The 19,843-nt window shown below is 44.7% G+C and overlaps 1 protein-coding gene across 15 annotated transcripts in view; it reads left to right on the top strand.

Moving 5' to 3' along the window:
* Nucleotides 1-19,843, top strand: part of Ikzf1 (IKAROS family zinc finger 1) — a 183,473-nt gene that overhangs the window by 61,466 nt on the left and 102,164 nt on the right. For 7 of the 15 annotated variants that reach the window (XR_007835538.1, XM_051200678.1, XM_051200681.1 and 4 more), the window contains 4 exons: nt 2,366-2,626; nt 7,571-7,738; nt 11,670-11,795; nt 15,369-15,503. Coding sequence is in view for 14 of the 15 variants with exons in the window: in XM_051200678.1 (XP_051056635.1) it covers nt 2,366-2,626; nt 7,571-7,738; nt 11,670-11,795; nt 15,369-15,503 (690 nt within the window). In the remaining variant the exon portion in view is untranslated. The remainder of the gene's footprint in view (nt 1-2,365; nt 2,627-7,570; nt 7,739-11,669; nt 11,796-15,368; nt 15,504-19,843) is intronic. The other 8 variants (XM_051200680.1, XM_051200686.1, XM_051200688.1 and 5 more) reach the window with 5 other exon arrangements.

Genomic DNA, 19,843 nt, shown 5'->3' on the forward strand with positions numbered 1-19,843 from the left:
CAGAGCAGGTCATACATCAAGCGTTGGGAAGCAGACAGTGACTGGGAGGACAGAACCTCACAATCATTTCTGAGGGGCTACTACCAGCCGTAAAGACCTCCCAGGTCTTTAGACCTCACCCCAGAACCAAGCCTTTAGTGGATGAGCCTTTGGGGAGTCTTTACCCAAACCATAGCAGAGTGGGTACAGGCACTGGTGGGTTCGAATGTACCCCCAAAAGATATATGAGAATTCTGATACTTCAGGGCTCGGTACCATTAAACATGGCCGTGTGAGCAGAAAACCTCTCCTCTCTTGCCACACAGATGCAATCTGGTCTCTGAGGGGAGTGGAAGGACTGCTGATTTGCAAAGTCTCGGGTCAGAATCTTGTAGGGAAAAGTGTTTTTGAGAATTCCCCACCACAGAATTTCTCAGTGTCACGCATGGGCTCTTAGAGTACAGTCTCACTTCAGGACCTCAGAGCCCATGCTCTGGTTTGTACAGTGCATCCCATTACTGGTCAGTAAGTCACTTGTGTGAAGAGCTCAGGGGATAATGGTGGCAGTAAGTGGGCACAGGGGACTGGGGGGGTGGGGACTGTGCTGTATTCGGCTCCCAGCTCTGTCACTTGCTAGCTGTGTGACCGTAGCAAGTTCTTTGACTGAACTGTACCTCAACCACGACAAAATACAGGGTGGTAATGGTAACGGCATGCCCTTGCTGAGTTCTTGTGAGGTTACATAACAAGTGACATTAAATTAACAGCGGTCTATCTGAGGTAAGTGTCAAAAACAGGGTCAGGCAGAGTCTTATGTTCGGAACCACAGTGTACAGAGTAGGATGTCATTTGCTGTGTCCCAGTCCCGATCTCAGTCATCTGTTACTTGCCTCGGGTCTCAAGGGCTGGCCAGGGCTGTGATAGCTCCTACATTTATGGATGATTAATCAAGGCATAGAGAAGGTATGTGATCAATTAAAAAGGAGCCCGGCCTTCAGCCAGCCAGGATTCTCCTGGTGTCTGGACCCCAAATGTCCCAGCCAAGAAAAACAGGATCATCTAGCTGGCTGTGTGAAGAAGCTGCTCCAACTAGATATTCTCCATTGTAAAGTGACTTTGGATCCCCCAAGAGTCCATTCAAAGATATGGCTAAATTCACCCCGGGATCTGGGAACCAGCAGACCCAGGGAATCCAAGAGTACACACTTGAGACACGTTCTTGGATCACGTCCTGGTTGCTTGTCTGGGGACCAAACTTTGAGAATTTTTGAATGAAAATGCTGTTCAAAAATTATGTCAATAAGGGCTGCATGGATGGATCGATGGTTATTAGTACTTGATACTCTTGCAGAGGACCCAGATTTAGTCCTAAGATCCCACATTTTGGTGGTTCCTAATAGGCTGCTAACCCTAGTTTCAGAAGGTTAGAGCCACAAGCCTTTATATGGCACACATACATATATGCAGACACTCCCATATACACACCAAATAAAAACAAATATGTCAGATAAGCACAACACTGCTTATTTTACTCAAAAAAAAGTACCTCCCAACCCTTATGAGACTGTAAAAAATATTGAGAAATATTAAGAGAAAGTACAGCTTCTGATATCACTTCAGTTTTTACTGGCCATTGCATGTGGGATTCATCATGGTACTATTAGTGTTTCAGGAGAATGTATTTCTAAAAAAAAAAAAATGGGTGAATAATAAAACTATGTTACTTATAAAAGAATGCAGAGTCAAAAGCGGGTTTTATCTTTGTTAACCTACAATCACCTTTCTGTTTGAAAAACTCTTACCTGTTACATTCAAAGACTGTTCCAGCTAAGCCTTTAGCAGATGAGGGACACCTCTACCCTAGGGTACAGGTGAAGCATGCCACTGTAAGATAAAAGGGAAAGCAAATGCAAAGAAAAAGGAATTGAGATCAGAGCTCCAAACAGCAAAGATGCTTTTTCAGGCATGAAACCATTACTTATGAATTGTGCTGATAATCCCCAGTCCTAGGGAGGCCGACTTTGTGACCAGATACCCAGTCACTACCTACTGCCAGGTGTTCTTGTGAGCATGTAAGATTCTGCTCCAGGTCCCCCTCACCCCCCCCAGATCCCATAAGTCCCCATTGCAGTGTGATCTGTATAGATAGCCTCCTCCTGCTGTACCTGTAGACCTGCCTCTGTCCCTGCACCTTCAGCATGTCCTGTAGGTGCCATCCACTTTCTGGAGGCCGAGTGCATGCAAAGCCAGGCTGCCTGCCCTGAGGTACAGGCCCAGAACTGCTCCAAATGTCTATTTGATGACCTGTTGCTGTTGTGTTGCTATCTTGTGACTTTTTTTTTTTCCTGCCCTGACACTGAGTGGCCTCCTGTGTTGTCTCTTTCAGCCAGTAATGTTAAAGTAGAGACTCAGAGTGATGAAGAGAATGGGCGTGCCTGTGAAATGAATGGGGAAGAATGTGCAGAGGATTTACGAATGCTTGATGCCTCGGGAGAGAAAATGAATGGCTCCCACAGGGACCAAGGCAGCTCGGCTCTGTCAGGAGTTGGAGGCATTCGACTTCCTAACGGAAAACTAAAGTGTGATATCTGTGGGATCATTTGCATCGGGCCCAATGTGCTCATGGTTCACAAGAGAAGTCATACTGGTAAGGCCCGGCGTAGTTTCCCTTTAGTGTCTCAAGAGGTCCTATGGGTGCTGGAGGAGCAAACTGTACTGTCAAGTGCTGGGGATGCAGCTTAGTAGGAGGACACCTGCCTAGCACATGCAAGTCCCTAAGTTTCAAGTGCAAAAGGAGAGTGGGAGGGAATGTGGTCTTGAAGCATGTTTCCTATTGGCCAGCAAGGCAACCGCTGCACCTAATTGATTCCCAATATGTACCGAGGCACATTGTTCTTATTCTAGGGCGGTATCTGAAAGGTCTTCTCAGCACATATCTAATCGACCCCATAAACGAAAGAGCAGGTTACCACCATATGTGCGCCATCTTCCCACGGCCTGGTATCCTCGCTGAAAAACCTCAGCCACAAGGTTGACTTTGCTGTATAAAGTATCCATCCTGCACAAAATGAGATCAAATGCTAGAGATGCACCAAAACTGACTTCACCAACTTGCCACTGAGAAACTATAAGTAAACTTCTTGTTTTGATCTTGTTGGCACTCAGGGATCTCTGTTTAGAGATGTTAGCGAGTGGTGGCCTAGTGTCAAAATGTTTTTCAGAAAGGGTGCTGGTCGGCTTCCGATGGTTCACCCTGTAATCTGAGTCTCTGGGTCAGCTCCTATATTTCCATGAGTTTTCATCCCAGAGCCATCAGGAACTGTCTGCCAAACTGCTCTTGTAATGGAAGACTTGCAGAAGGCTTGGGAAGAAGGCAATGAAATAGTCTGTTCAAAAGTGAATAGATGCGGACTATCCAGTGTTCGAGCCTACCCCTGCCATTGGCAGTGTGGGAAGCCTGCCCCGCTTCAGTTGGCTGTGCTAACCCTGTCCCACCTCTCTCATAGAAACAGTCATGTTTTCAAACAGTCAGCTACTTGTTCTACACAACTGTCATACCACTGCCACTAAGGGCACTAAAGGGGCTTCCTATAAAACATTAATGGCCTTCAGTGCATTTGCTTTGTATGGCATAAGGTTCCTTTAGAACTAAAGAGAAACATTGCTCTTCCTTCCATGAAAGTTTCTGGAAAGGTAGCTGTACCCTGGTGAGGTCACCAACTCTCACAGCTACAGAAAGCTTAGGTGTGACACTTAGATACCCCGAGCCATCACTGCCTGTCCTGGCTTCATTGGGGCATAAGAATGCTGGCATCTGCTACTGCAGTATCCAGGAGGGAGAAGAAAACCAAACAAAAATGAATGAAAGCAGGTTTTGTAAGACATTTCAGAAAGGTGAGGAAGATGGCTTGAAAATGGCAGCCTTGGCTTTTCCTTACATGAGGCCCAACAAGTGTGTGTTATCCAAAAGTAGCCAAGGGCTAGAATATGCATGGGGCAGAGATGATGCCATCAGAAGTGTAGGCATTTCCAAGGTTGTGATTTTATATATGAATAGGAACACTTTCCAAAATGATATACTGCATGTAGGATATATGTGGAAATGATATATAGTATGATTATTTTTTTAGGTAGATGTTCATCTTCAGCAGAAATTTAGCTTTAAAATTAGACAAACTTGAATTTTCTAAAGGAACCCCTTAGTCCTCAAAGTACCCATTGACGTAGTCCTGGCACACCCAGCCCTAAGAAAAGCAAGCATGAGGGTAATCTTGCTCTTGCCTTCTGTGGTAAGGTGGATATGACAGGCCCTCAACCAGACTAAGGCCTATGGTAATACATTCCTGAAGAGGAGGGGACCTCAAGTGAATCATGTTCCTGCCAATTCATCTAAGACCTGACTATGCAGTAAAAATTCCCTTAGATATTTAATAGGTGAATCGTATTCTAGTATACTAAATTGCCAAAATATGACTGTTTGCCTTGATTTAAAAAAAAAAAAAGATAATTACATGTAATGAATAAACATGCCAGGCTCAGGTACTCTAGGAGAGTACCTGAGGTTTGCCCAACAAACAGTGACTAAGGACTTCAATACACTAAGCTCTTCAATTATGAACAGATAACTTTCAGAAAGAGGTGCATACCGCCCACTGCACCAATCCTACCTAGTCTTTCACTTTACAAAAGAAAGAGATTCCCTGTCAGAGTTTGTTCCTGGCTGGCTCCACAGTATATCTTCATATATTGAGAATATACAAAGCCACAGGTAGAAGAAAAACCCTATGTAGCCAAGTAGATTTCAATAACTGCACATGATGGACAGGTTTTATGATGGACAGGTGGAATGTGGCAGCAAATGTCTCTGCTCTACATTCCTACACTTACTACAGGTAGTTCGACTACTTCCCCAGCGTGAAAGAAGCTGTGGGTCACTTGGAATCTTGAGGAAATGCAGGTTCAAATTCTGACCCCAGCAGAGTCCAGAGAGCAGTCCCCAAGAACACTGGGCGTAGAACCTGGAGCACGATAAGTCTCCACATGTTGTGGAGGAACAGACAATGAGCAGAGCCATCAGTGTGGCTTCTCAGTTATGTGATGCCCCAGTGGATAAGCTAGGACGTGCACCAGAGCCTCTTCCCACTGCCCGTGATCTGGTCAAGGCTCATGGCTTCCCAGTCCCTTCCCTGGTGGACAGATATCCCAGGCCTGGCCCCAGTTTCTGCTCCTCTCAGAGTGAAGTTCCACTGCCGCCATTTCCTAAATGGTTTGTGGGCACCAGTGTGTCACTTCCCCTTGGGTGTCCAGTTGGTTCAAGTGTCACAACCTCGATGTCCCCACCAGCATCTCAGGGTGAGTGCGAGACTCTTCCTGAGGTGGCTGGAAAGCTGCGGGAAGTGGCCACCACCCATGCCTTTATTATTCTGAATAGTACAGACCAAAAAGTGTCCCGAAAAGAGCAAAACTGCTGGTTCACTGTGGTCCCCAGCCTAACAGGTACTGCCACAGGCATGGTCGCTGCGCATGTGTTCTTGTATGCCATATTTCTTTTTAAATCTATTCTTCATCCCAGTTAAATGTAAGTAGATACAAGCTTAGAAAAACTTGAACTTAGATACAGTATCAAGCTGTTGTCCTTCTGGAAACAGGCCGTGGTCACTGGCAAAGAGAGGGACGAGGGCTGGGTGTTACGATCCAGCCCTTTGGACACAGCCGCTTATGTGTAACCCCTCCATTGAGTGGAACATTGTGTAGCCCATTTGGGGAATATGGTCTTCAAGACTCCCCAGCATGAGCTTGCCTTGCTTTGGGGCAGAGATTAAGACACCAGGCAAGCAGTCACCTTGAAGGAGATTGCCTCAAGTGAGAAGGTGGGTCTCAGTCCCTTCAGAATGCCCACCTTCCCTTCCTGTAGAAGGGCAGTGAGTCTCCCAAACATTTTTGTTGCCTGGGCTTCCCCTCACAGACTGGGGGCCTACCTCTGAGTACCAGCTCAAGTATTAGGCATGTTCCAGTTCCCCAGCTGGGTCTTCTTTTTCCACTCTTCCAGTTGGAGGTGGACGCTTTGTGAACACAGGATCGGCTGAGTGTGCACTTGGGACTCGCAGCCTTGGTGATGGATGATGAGTTACTTCAGCTATCACTCTCCAATCTCCTTGACTTGAAACAGCATCTTTATGATCAGCTGAGTCTAAGCCAGACAGGAATCTTGGGAAAGGCTAAATATCTGCTCATTAGTATCAAGACCCCTCCGACCGGCCTACCGTTCATTAAACGTCATTTTAAATTAGTTTTAACTTTTGTGTCTGCATTGCCCACTGAAAAAGACTTAAGCGGTAATTAGGAGCGCCAGTATAGGCTTTAACGTCTAACCTGGCCTGGGTTTTAAGAGGACCACCTGAGTTCTCCCTCAGTCACAGTGGTAAACAATCTCTTCTCCACCATTACCCAGTTTGGGAAAATGTTAATTAGGTATTTTTGACAAGTTGTTTATTCTTAAGAGAAATGTGTCTCAGGACATATGTTTTCATACATACTTTTATGAGGATCATGACAACACATCATCCTGAGAGTTACAGGCTGGATTAGTGCTAAAACCTGTGACTGCCCAGCAGGACAGCCCCACACTCTCTATTCACAAGTAGTAATTCCTTCACCTTCTCCAGACCCAGGGTGTACGCTGTAGCTCTTGCCACTGCAGGATCGCTAGGCTATCTCAGTCCAAGGAACCCCCTTGGAAGACTCCTTCAATGACAGTGAAATCTGTACCTGAAATACAACTAACATGTGCAGTGTGGACATAAAAACAAACTTGAAGGATTTCTGAGTTGGAAGAAAGGATAGGCAGGAGGTCTCAAGGCAACTCACTGTGCTGGAGCCTGGGGATTCCATCTGGAGGACAGGCCATAGCTGCCCTGTTTCTTAACTTCTCATTTTATTCAATCTTTTTCCAATCTCTCCCTCTCACCCTCACACTTTCTCTGGCTGTCTCTCTCCTGATTTGCCTGCTTAGGGACAGACAGGTAATGGAGAAGAAATTGAAAGGGAAAATACAGGGAAAATGTAAATGAAAAGAAGTTATTATAACTGTTATAATGAAGTGCCTTTCATTTAAATATAAGAATGTAACGCTGAAATGAACTTGTGATCCTGAAATGCATTTTTAATGAGTTTCCTTTTTATTTTGCTGCTTCAGTGGCATATTTTAAAGACCCTTTGAAAAAAGCCACATTAAAAACCCCACCAAATGCCACAACACGCAAAATTGGATATTGGTTTATTCCAAAACTGCTGATCAGGAAGAGTGACTCTTCATCACAAAATGTTGCAGTCACTTTATTTAAATGAGTTTGAATTTGCATTGTGATGTGCCATTCTGATTTAGGGAAAAAAAATTAGATTTTCAGATCAAATTGACCCAGCCAGTGAAGCGTTAAGCAGCTGGCAGGTCTAGTCTAAAAGCCTCATGTTCTATCAAACCTGCAGCCGGTGGAAGTCACCAAGCCCATGGGAAACAACTTTCTTGCGGCCGTCCTCCTGAGCAGCCCTTGCTCTGTTCTCACCGGGCTACCCCTCTTCCCTTCTCGCCCAGGTGAACGGCCTTTCCAGTGCAACCAGTGCGGGGCCTCCTTTACCCAGAAAGGCAACCTGCTGCGCCACATCAAGCTGCACTCGGGCGAGAAGCCCTTCAAGTGCCACCTCTGCAACTATGCCTGCCGCCGCAGGGATGCCCTCACCGGCCACCTGAGGACGCACTCTGGTAGGTCTCCTGGGCATGGTAGGTCTCCTCCGCCATCTCAGTTAAAGGGGCCTCAGGTCATGTGCTCCGTTCTACCCAGTCAACAGCCCTCTGGGGGTGCTGGCCTCCTACATGGTGACCTGCTTTCCCTACTGAACCAGGGGAAATGGGTGGGGGGGGATTAACACCAAAGGAAGCCCCACCTCCTTGGTGCATTTTAGAAAAGCCTTCTCCCTCCCGCCATATTGGGTGAGGTTTTTCTTGCCCTTAACTTTCCAAATACCTCTCTTCTGGCTCATTGTGATTCCGCACATATCGCTGGCTTGTGTAGAATATGTTGAATAACAGTAATAGACGTAATTTTCCTTGCAGAGAGGACAGGTTGGTCAGAGTACACCAACCCCAGCCAAAGAGTAGCTCCCACACCAGAAAGCAGCTGAGGCTTTGATGGGTCTGGCCAGTCTGGAGATGTCAGAAAACTGCAGACAGCAACATTTCCCTGTCAGTATGTCCCAGATACTCTAGAGTCTCAGCACACAATCTACATGAATGTTGGACAGTTGTCCAAATGTTCTCAACCTGTCACACAGACTCCTCTTTAATTAGATCTCATCTTCTGCCTCCTGGGTGGCTTCTTGCCCAGCAGCTCCACAGGCCTCCAGGTCTGAGAGAAAAGGATTTTGTCCAGCAACTGTGTTATGTTTGCTTGAAATATAGTCAATGTAATGTAAGGTACACAAGTTGCCCCCATTCTGCCTTGGCGTATGGTGTCATGTGCTACACTGGCTTTAGGAGCACTAGGCTGATGGGCCTTGTCGATGCCCTCCAAGAGTGCCCTGTCTTAGCAAGCCATCACTCTGTCATTGCTCAGTGGCTTCTCTGAGCAGCATCTGTGCCCTTGAGACAGTGGCTGTGCAGGAGGGACTCACTCCACCTCCTTCCCACTGCTAAGTGACAGTGGGACATCGCTATGGGGCTCATTCTAGCAGATGTCAGATGCCAGAACTGGTTTTTCTAGTTAGTGGTCCCCTCTAGATGGGCATTCACAAGACAGCTGCAGAGAAGGAAAGGAGCTCAGGCCAAGCATCACCTCCCCTCTAGTCTGCTCTCCTCCCTGACTGAGAGCAGATATGCAGGAGACTCACCAAAGCTTATAGCAGAAAGCTGTGGATGCTGTGAGTTCCTTGGCACTGCTGAGAAGGGAGCTGCCCTCCATTGAGCAGATGCTCTCTCAGAGGGTAAGGCAGGGGACAAACACTTCCCTATCCTAGGTGGGACACTGGCTCGGATCTGGGTTGGGTTTTCTGCAAAGAATGAGAACTGAAGGCTTTCTGAGATGGGGGTCACACTGTCTGTATGCATTAGCAATGAGTACGTACACTTCCCCAACTGAGGGTGGTGCCAGGTAGGGAGTGACATACAGACCTGTGTAGGTGTCAGGTGTGAGAATCGTACCGTCCATGCATGCTAGCAGGTCACAGAAAGAAAGCAGCTGCACATCTATCATTTATGCGAAGTCACCTAAACACAATTGACAGGCACCTTGCACTTGGGTTGGCAGCAAGCACAACTTCCCAAGTCAGTGGAAAACTCAAAGACCTACTTTCAGGCCAACACCAGCCACAGCATTATCACCCTTTAATTCCTGGTTTACGATATAAATCTTTCCTTTAACTGTAAGATGGCAAGATGAGACCTAGTGAATTGGTGCAGGGTTTGTGTTTCGCCTACATGCTTGCTCATTGCATTTGAGGCAATGATGGAACCTTCCTCTCAGGGTGGCTAATGACTTGAGTAGTTACATAAAACAGGTGGTGGACTCCTGACAGGTTATTTCTATTGCAAGATCACCAATGAGCTAATAAAGATATCCATCATAGATCTGGGATGTTGATGGCTCTATTGTCTGAAAAATGCCCTTGATGCACTGGCAGAAAAGAAACACTGTTTGCTTCTTCAAAGTGATTTTACTGGGATGACAAGACTTCAGCCTTTGTCTGCAAAGGCTAACAAAGGGTAGCACATTTCCTTCCTGTGTGAGTAGCCAGGCCCATACTCCATTAAAAGGTGGGATCAACCATATAGTTTTCCCTAGCATCTGGGTGGTAGTCTAAGGTTCTAGACTCCAGTATAGCAAAGGAATTTATGCTGATATTGGGGTTAGTACTTCTTTGGAAACTCCAAGCCTTGTTAGAGATAGTTTGATTCTTGTGTTCTAGCATTAAAATCAACCATATACTGAGGAAAACCCAGACACCATACCATTTACACAGGGGGCAATTTTGATTCACTAAATCCTTAAAGTTATAATGTTTTCAGGAGAGGACATGGTATAGATGTTTATATTGTATTCGTTTCTATGGCAATAGAATGCAAACATGCAATTTTAGGCAACATATATTTCATTATCATTTCCTAGTTTTTTGGATGCATCACTATCTCTAGACACAAATTCTGTAAGGACTGGAGAGGTGGCTCAGCAGTTAAGAGCACTGGCTGCTCTTCCTGAGGAGCCAGGTTTGATTCCCAGCACCCACTTGGCCATTCATAATCATCTGTAACTCCAGTTCCAAGGAACCTAACTCCCTTTTATGGCCTTTGAAGGCAGGCACCAGCCATGCAGAGACACACATGCAGGCAAGGCACATGTACACTTCAAATAAAAATATGTTTTGAATTCTGTAGATGAAGCTTTCGTTCCCATGAGAACTTTTTCATAGCATCTGCTCACCTAGGAAGGAGAGCTAAGTAACATCTGCTGTAAACTAGTTACCAATCATTCCTGTTCCCATGGCTTTGTATCATACTTAGATACATACTAAATCCAACAGCATGAGAAATTCAGTGTTGACATTGGGTGAAAAAAAATCTATATTCTTCATAAAATAATTTGAGAATAGTTTCTCTAAAATTTGTTTTTACTGAAGTCTTTAAAAATAGGCCTAATGTGGGCTATTTTGCTAGTCTCCTCCTAAAATACCACTCAAAAAAACCCAGGAAAGGCTAAACTCATATAGAACAATATTGTCATTAGCCATATGTGGCACTTAAGTTTTAGTACGTTAAAATTAAACAAAATCAAAATGTTAGTCCTCTCTGGCACTAGTCAAATTTGGAATGTCCAATAGTCCCATGTAGCTGGTGGCTGCCATATTTCACAACATAGTGAGTGCCACGCTGAACAGACATGCAAAGAACACTTACAACACTTTGGTGAATTCTAAGGGACAGGGCTGATCTGGACATTTCATCACCCAAGTGTTCTCTGGGATAAAACAGAGACTTCCCATAGGCTCTCCTATGCAAGATACATTGTATATTCTCCATGTATATGAAAATGCAGTTCTGTATCCATATCACGCTTCCTTTGTATTTTCATATTGTATATTCTTAAGCAAGATGATATGTGCTACAAATGTAAAGTACATTCATATTATATACAAATATAAAATTTGGAAATACCCATTTCATTAAAGCCTTTTCCTGCCATGGTTTCTTAGAGACATTGAATGACCTCATTTGACCTCCTCAACTTTGTGATCACTTTATTCCATTAGATATTGTCCCAGTGAGGGATCAGAGCTGATAGGAGGCCCACCCTCCTGAAGGCTGAAGGTGATGTCCAGTCTCCTCATGTTCATGTCCACACTGTGGCACTGTGATGGTTTAGTTTTTCCCACTCCAGTGATTTAGAAAGGAGTCTTGTAGTCAGTTTGATAGGCTAAGTTACAACAAGACTCATGAACTCTTGGTGCAATCAATGAATCACTTGGGCATTAACTTTTTTAAAATTCATTCCTTTTGACCCAGTCCATAATAGTCATAGCTCTCAGAGAGTACATTTTCATTTTTTTTTATTTTTTTTTTTTGTTATAATTGTATTGCATGCATTCCCGTTACCCAGAAGGCCAATATTTAATTGGAGTCTTAAACTCAATTGTGTTTTCTGCAGTTGGTAAGCCTCACAAATGTGGATATTGTGGCCGAAGCTATAAACAGCGAAGCTCTTTAGAGGAACATAAAGAGCGATGCCACAACTACTTGGAAAGCATGGGCCTTCCAGGCACGATGTACCCAGGTAAGCGCCAAGGCTCCCTGCTGAGCTGGGCTCCTCCCCCTTCCAGCACCTGGGTCAGGAAGGGGCTCTGTGGCATGTTTCTGGCCATGTTTCTGGCCATGCTGTCCAAGAGGAACTTTTTGTCCAATAGTAGTGCAGCTACACTAGGGACAACCCATGTGTTCCTCTACTTTCCAAGTTCTCAACTGACCAGATATAGCCTGTCTTAAGACCTCCCTTACCAGTAAGGACCCTAGTAAGATTCTATGTTGTGGGGTGTTTTTGGTTTGGGGGCTTTTTTGGAGGGGGGGATTTTTAAACTAAGAGGAATTGGCTGAAGCAATAAATAAGCAACAAAGGGCTTGGCTGGTATGCAGGAAGCCCTGGACTTCATATGCAGCACTAGACACGCACGCGCGCACACACACACACACACACACACACACACACAGGAAAATGGAAACAAGCTAGAATAGTATAGCCGTTCTCCTTTGTGTTTAAAAGTCCAAATAAGATGTGAGTCTTGGGCTGGAGATTAGAGCATTGGCTGCTCTTCCAGAGGTCCTGAGTTCAATTCCTGACAACCACATGGTGGCTCACAACAATCTCTAGTGGGATTTGATGCCCTCTTCTGGCATAAAAGCATGCATGCAGATAGAGCGCTCATATAAATAAATAGGTCTTTAAAAAAAAAAAAGGTGTGGGTCTTTTAAAAACTTCATTAAGGTCATCAAAGGAGAAGTGTTGGGCGGGGCTTAGTATGGGCTTTTAAGTGTCCACACCTGGGAAGACAGCATAGCTTTCTGGAAGACCCTGCAGTCATGGGTACTGGGGCTGCTGGAAGAGAGCTGGGATGTATACTAAACCCTACCTTGTTGTGAGAATCAATTTCACCCTGAGCTTCTCGTGTGTCCTAGCTGCTGGTTCAGAACACTGCAGTGATGGCCTCATGCTCCAGTGCTTTCTTGAGAAATGAGAAATTACTCTGGCAGGAAGCAGCAGTCAGGCAGCACAGCCAGAGGCAGGCACCAGCATTTAATTACACCCGGGTTCTTCCTGCCTCTGCCTCATTCCCATTAAGATACACAAGGCCATCATAGATTCCCCCCACTCCCACCCCAAGCCTGTCAGCCAACTTTCCATCACTGTAATGGGTGTCTGAGACAGCCAGTTACAATAGGAAGACAATTCTGCCTGGAATTTTGAAGCTTTCAGCCTGTGGTTGGTAGACTACATTGCTTTGGGCATGCCATGCTAGAAGTATGGATACACTGAAATCCTCTGCTGGGGGGGGGTGAGAGTAATCTTCACAAGCCAGGGAGAAAGAGAGAGAGAAGAGGCTGGGCACCCATGCTCCTCTCTGAGAACATACCCCAGTGACACAAGGACCTCCTGCAAGACTCTACCCTCAAGGTTCTGACACCTCTTACTTGGATCGCCCTAGACCGGAGGACTTCAACCTGTGGACTTTGAGGGCCACTCCAGGGCCACTGCAGTTCCAAACTGGAGCTGCCAAGGCTCCAACACCTACCTTGTAGACATTCAGTGAGTTCTGGGTTAAGACTTGGCATTAGCAGGCTCTAGAAGTGAACTTTAGTGTAAGTCCTGCCAATCAGCCTGTATATTCTTGTTCATCTCCCCTCCTGACCCTCTGTGTCCCTTGGGTTACCACATTAACTTCCCAGACCTATTGATATTGAGTCCATTAAGTAAAAACTGCCTGGTTCAAGAGATGTAAGAAAAAGCTTGTTTTACCAAACCAAGTTTCTTTAGTAAAATGGTCAGGTCACTTGTTACACTTTGCTAATATCTTCATGAGAAAAAGAACTTTCTCCTGGGCCCCACATGCACAAAAGACAGAGAAAAGGGGTTGGGCTCAGAGGTGTGGTATGGTCTCACCTGAGAGATGAGCATCTGGGCTGGTGACTGAGCCCAGTTCACAGAGAAGGAAAGGCATTGTGCATGAGCATTATCAGCTTGATAGAGTACGTGTAGGAATGACTTCCAGAACTAGGTTTTATGACTTTCTGGATTTCCTCCAGATAATCAGAGTGTGGGCTGAATGTTGAGCTAATTAACAAGACACACTTGTAATCCACTATTAAAAGAACATACAGCAGTAGTACTCAACTAAGAACCCAGGATTTAAAGTGGCATTCACAACAGTGAATTCACAGCAGTGAAAATGTAAAATACATAGGGGTCCTGTTGGTGTGCAGAGTATAGAGTAAGAGGCAGAAAGCTACCAAGCCATCCTGGACAAGGAAGAAATGTAAAGATGAAAGAGGGAGATGAGGTTGGTCCATCTATGAACACCCTCCCAAATCTAGGCATAGTGTTCACACGAAATTTTTATGCAGTTTTAATACTTGGTAGTCATTTATTACAAAAATATATCTGAAAAAAATAAATGAAAATATTGGCAAGACTAGAGTTAAATGAAGATGTAGCCATGGCTCAAGGAACTCTTTGACAAACATGGAGATGGACCAGCACAGAACTGAATAAACCTATGATAAGTCAACATGGTTTGTCTGAGAAGGAAAACACACAAGACAGAAACAGTGTTGGAAGAGCTGATTAAAAAGTAGAAGAGCTGATTAAAAAGTAGAAGCTAAGCCAGGCATGGTGGCTCATGCCTTTAATCCCAGCATTCAGGAGGCAGAAGCAAGCAGGTCTCTGTGAGTTCGAGGCCAGCCTGGTCTACAAAGCAACACATAGAAAAACCTTGTCCTGAAAAATTAAAAAAAAAAAAAAAGAAAGTGGAAGGGTGTGTTTCAGGGGAATGAAGGAATTATATTTCAGAAATCCCTGCCATACAAACTAGAAGTCAGCTAGAGTTAGATGAGACTATGCAGGAGACAGGCTTGGGTCTTTACTTGTGGATAGGGAGAGTTGTTAAAGAAAAGGAGATGGGAGCTGGAGAGATGGCTCAAGGGTTAAGAACACTGATCAGTGCAGAGGTGCAGAGTTCAAATCCCAGAAACCACATGGCGGCTCACAACCATCTATAATGCAATCTAGTGCCCTCTTCTGGCGTGCTGGCATTCATGTAGGCAGAACTATACATAATAAGTAAATAAATCTTTAGAAAGAAAAAAGAAGAAAAAGAAAAGGAGATGGACTGGGCTAGCCCATGTCTGCATTCCCCTTCATGATTGCTAGGCTTCCCACCCTGTCCTGCTGTTTGATGATTAGGGATTTGCTGTGTGGTTGGGGACTGTTCCCTATAAAGTTGTGACTTCAGAGCCTTTGATCATTTCTGGACCTGATGATATTTGGTTCTCGTGGCTGTTGTTAAGAGTTGGTTAAGGTAATCTTGAGACAGGACCCTCCAAAGTGACACAGTTAATTCTCTATGGTCCAGCCTTGGATGGTGGACAAGCAGCTTGTTGTGAGGTTGCACAGGTGGAGGAAGGGCCATTAGCACAGGTGGCTAGTTGTAGGTGGCTAGTCTCTGGTTGTGCCAGGGGCCTGGAAGATGAGAAATAGGCTCTTGTTGGCACTTGATGAATGTGAGTTGACACTGGATACAGCAGCATCTTGAAGTGCATGCATGTCTAAACTAGCCTCTCTAACTGTCTTTGACTTTAGTCATTAAGGAAGAAACTAACCACAGTGAGATGGCAGAAGACCTGTGCAAGATAGGAGCAGAGAGGTCCCTTGTTCTGGACAGACTGGCAAGCAACGTCGCCAAACGTAAGAGCTCTATGCCTCAGAAATTTCTTGGTAAGAGTTAAATGTTTGCTGTCTCTTCACATACAACTATGCGGGTGTTCTAGACTCAAATGAAAATTATTTGAAAGTAAAGGAAAAGAAAAAAATCTCGCTTTTTGAAAAGAAAGTGACAAGATTAATGTTTCTTAAATATTGAAGGTTTTTTCTAATAATTTTCTTTCAAGTTCACAAACCTTTCATCAGGAATTAGATAGGACTTGATAGCATCTGGAGTCCTTGGTATGATGTTTCTGTGGTCATTCTGATGACAGTTAGGTCAATCCTGTCAGAGTTTCAATTCACTTTTTCCTGGGAAGCCTGTGTAACCCTCCCATCAAAGGACAGTGAGGGCTAACAGGAACCGAACAGAGACTTTCAGAAGTTCCAGCGATGGCATATTGCAGCTAGAACTGGTATTTTGACCATTGGCCAGTCCTTAATACTATGAGGGATAATACCGAGTGAGCCCCTTGCTCCTTGAACCACTGTTGCCTGCTGTCAACCACAGACAGGTGCTTCACACCTGCCAGCTAGGGCGGACACTGCAAGGACAGGGAAGAAGTTGAGGCAGGTGCCTCAATGGAAATTGCTAGCCTCAGAAACAGGCCTGAGGTCAGAACAAAAACACTTATTAACTCTGTCCTTGGAGAGATAAGCCAACTTTCCCAAGCCTGAGTTCCATTCTTTATCTTCATAGGGCAATTGTGTGCATAAAATGCCCCTACTATCATGAAAATGTCTAGAAGCCCTCAGTGTGAAAGTCAGCTACTATCATGGTCAAAAAAAGGGAATCTATGTCCAGGAAAGCAAAAGAAGTGTTCATGAAACTGAGATGAACTTTGAGAAAGGGGTAGGACTTCAGCACCTCACCACACAGGCATTGAAGGAGTCTAGGCAGATGAGGAGAAATGACTATGCTGTTGATGCTCTGGAATAGGACCAGTGGGATGTGATGGATGGGCAGGTATGTGCCCAACTTTGCCCAAGTGCTTACTGGAAAGCCACAGGAGAAGTCATCCCAGGGAGCTCTGACAATAACAGGGGTATGTTTTCAGTGGAAGGCGGCAACTTGGAATGTAGGTACAGCATGGGCCCAGATTAATGGGAAGGGGCAATGGAGGAGGATACTTTAGTGGAGAAGGAGTGGAGATCAGGATGGGGTTGGTGAAGGAAACCGTGGGTTTCCTTGTTTAGTGTGCCTTGTGTAGAAAAGATGAAACCAAGTCTGGAAAATGAGAGGTCAGGGTTTGATGTAATTATTTTCAAGAATGCCATACTGATAAGGACATCCCATGGAAACTATGCTAGAGAGAAGATGGAACTTAAAAGATGTTCTCACACACACACACACACACACACACACACACACACACACACACCTACCTTCACACCAAGGCACCTATGTCAAGCCAGAAAGACAGAAGTCAGGTTCTTGGGCAACAGCCTTTCTCTTACAAATACAAATAGGACTCCAGTTTTATCTATTGATTAAATAGAGGTTTCTCATGAGAGGAAGAAGGGGAAGAAAACTGTTGGAAGACAAAACAGAAACCATTTAATGGAAATATTATTCATGGGCTCTCTGTGTAAATGTGAGCCTCTGAACTGAAAGGAGGAAGGAGACTTTGTTTCCTGAACAGAGAGGGAGAGAATCTTGGGCAAGGAGTCATCTGCTGGGTGGCTGAGACTTTAGACAGTATCAGGTGCTGTGCGGGGTCCCTATTTTCCCACTGTGGAGTGCACTGAGAACCAGAATCATGGAGCGAGTGTGATGGACTGCCCAGGGAGACTGGCAGAGATGAAGCTGCAAGTGTGGTCAAGGGTTGTGAAGAGCTGCTGACCTCAGGAGGCAGGGTGTGACTTCCTCTTTGTGATTAGGAACCTGAAGAATGCCCTGTGCTTTAGTAATGGCCATCTGCAGTGCCCTGAGGCCCTGGGAGACCCCCAGCCAAATGCAGCCTCTGAATTTGTACCAGAGCTGTCCTGTGTGAATGAACATTGTCTTGATTCACACGCTGCTGCTGCTGCTGCTGCCGCTGCCGGTAAGAGGGAGCAACAAAACTGGTGAGGCAAAGCTGAGATGAGAAAGCCCTCTCCAGGGGAGAGGTTAAACACAGGAGGAAGTGGCATTGTGGGAGCAGAAGGACCAGGATAGCAGAAGTGGAGTGTGCAAGGAAGAGCTCCCAGCTGCTGTGTCTGTTGGTGTTCCCCAGAGGTGATTGGCAGTTCATGTCCGAGCCAGTGCCTCTTCCTGCCCTCATATGCCAGCCTTCCTCTCGCTGCTGTGTGATGGCTTCCTACTGTCTCTCAGTTCTCCATCTCTAAAACAGAAAGAGGTGGCCCTCAAAGGCTGAAGTCCACATTTAGGGTAAAATATTGTGTTACTAAAATGATCGATAGCTAATAAGAATCTTGATAGAAATATTTTATGTTTTTCAGTTAAGTCCAGCCTGATTTTCTTTTCTTTAATATGAGTTTACTTTTCTCCATACAAAGTGTCTGTTTCCTTGAACCCAAAAGTTGAATGCCCTCAATAAGAAGCATCCTAGTGTTTTACAGGCTGAAGGAACCTAAGCCTTCTAAACTGGGAGAGTTCTTTCTTCTTCTTCCTTGTCTTTTGGAAATGTTTCTTTGCATAAATACCTTTTGTTCTATCTAATGTGTTCTCTGCTCAAAAGTACTGGCTTTCCATAGTTGGGTAAGCTGTCTCCCATGTTTGTTAGCATTTTGTTATTTTTAAGTTTATTTGCTGTTATTTCATGTTTTCCCTGAATTGTCAGAAATTCGGTTCCTAGCCATGTTTATTCTAGTGTTTGCTATTTCTAATTCATATGTTAACTGTTTATTGGATTGGATTTCATTTGTTTCCTGAGATCTGAACTCTTCCTCTGTTTGGTTTTTTTAGTATTGTCTTTGAATATTCTCTAAGTTTGGCTGCTTGCATATTCCAAAAATTAAAACAACTAAAACTTTAAAATTATTTTTTTCAACTCCATGTCATAAAGCAATTATGCTGATTTCCCCCTCTTCCTGGAATTAAGTTTCTTTTTCCCCTAGGATGGACTTATTGGTTTGTCTTACTTCCTTTCTTGCCAAAAAAATATTTTCACTGTAACCATGACACTTCCTTTCATCCTGCTCACTCTACTTGGTCTAATAGAGCTTGATTGACATTTCAATGTTCTTCCCATTGTATCTGAGAATTTTTCCTATGAGAACTGTGACTTTTTTAAATCCTGAAAGAATGCCAAGGATGGTGTTGGGGGAGTTCAGGTGAGGCAAAGTGCGGCTTTTGTTTTAGAATGGTCCCCTTTCAGAGCTTGCTCAGGCATTTTTCAGATTAGGTTAAAGCCCTAACAGAGCAGATGGTGCCTCCTTCTCCACAGGGGACATTTCAGGGCTTCACTTCCCCTCCTGTGCAGACCAAGGCCTTTGCTTCCGTGCTGGGGGGGCCAGCTTTAGGCTCCATGGTCTGAAAAAGGAAAAGAACCAATTCAGTGTATTCAACTGCTTCTCTGTCAGTGTAAGGATTGGGGGATGCTGAAAACGTTGTTGATCCCACCTGTTTCTAGAAGTGACATTTCCCAGAGCTTGTCTTTTCTGTTCCTTCCTTGGTTGTAGACAAATGTAAAGTAGAAATAAGTAGAGGATGGATGGATGGATGGATGGATGGATGGATGGATGGATGGATGGATGGATTGATGATGGATTGATGGATAGATTTCACTGAAGCACTGGGGACTTTAGTAGTTTTCATTTTTCACATATGATAGAGGAATTCTGTAGGTAGATTTGTCACTCCATGCTCATCTAGAATGAATGTTGCTTTCTTTGCAACACCCACTTGTTGTTGAAACTAAGTTCTTGAAACAGCAGGCTTCAATGGTTGCTTAGAAAACCACAGAACCACGACCCTGGGGAGAAACAGGAAAGCACCACCTTTGTTGAAAGAACACACACTTTGAGAGCGAGCAGAACTAGGCACCAGGCCCACACTCTCCTCCACTGCTAGGCTTTGACAGCAAGGGAGATGCTAGTGCAGCAAGAATGAGTTCCTTCTGTCTGCATAACCAGATTGGTTAGCACCTTAATCCTAAAACAATTTACAGGGAAGAAATCTTTGGTTTTAGGAATGCTATGTAACTTAAGGATGTTGTGTAATTACTTCCCCCTGGAATGGAGAGAAAAAACCCTTCATTGTGTCTACCATCCACTACACAGGGATTTTGTCCCATCCAGTCTCTAAGAAGATGTAAGTGGGCATACACAAGTTTGTTTTCTATAGTCCAAGGGTCATTCTGTGCCATTATCAGGCTAAGTGTTGCTTCTGACACAAGTAGATGAAAGCAAAT

The sequence above is a fragment of the Phodopus roborovskii genome, unplaced genomic scaffold (assembly GCF_943737965.1).
Source record: "Phodopus roborovskii unplaced genomic scaffold, PHOROB, whole genome shotgun sequence".
In the NCBI taxonomy this organism is placed as follows: domain Eukaryota; kingdom Metazoa; phylum Chordata; class Mammalia; order Rodentia; family Cricetidae; genus Phodopus; species Phodopus roborovskii.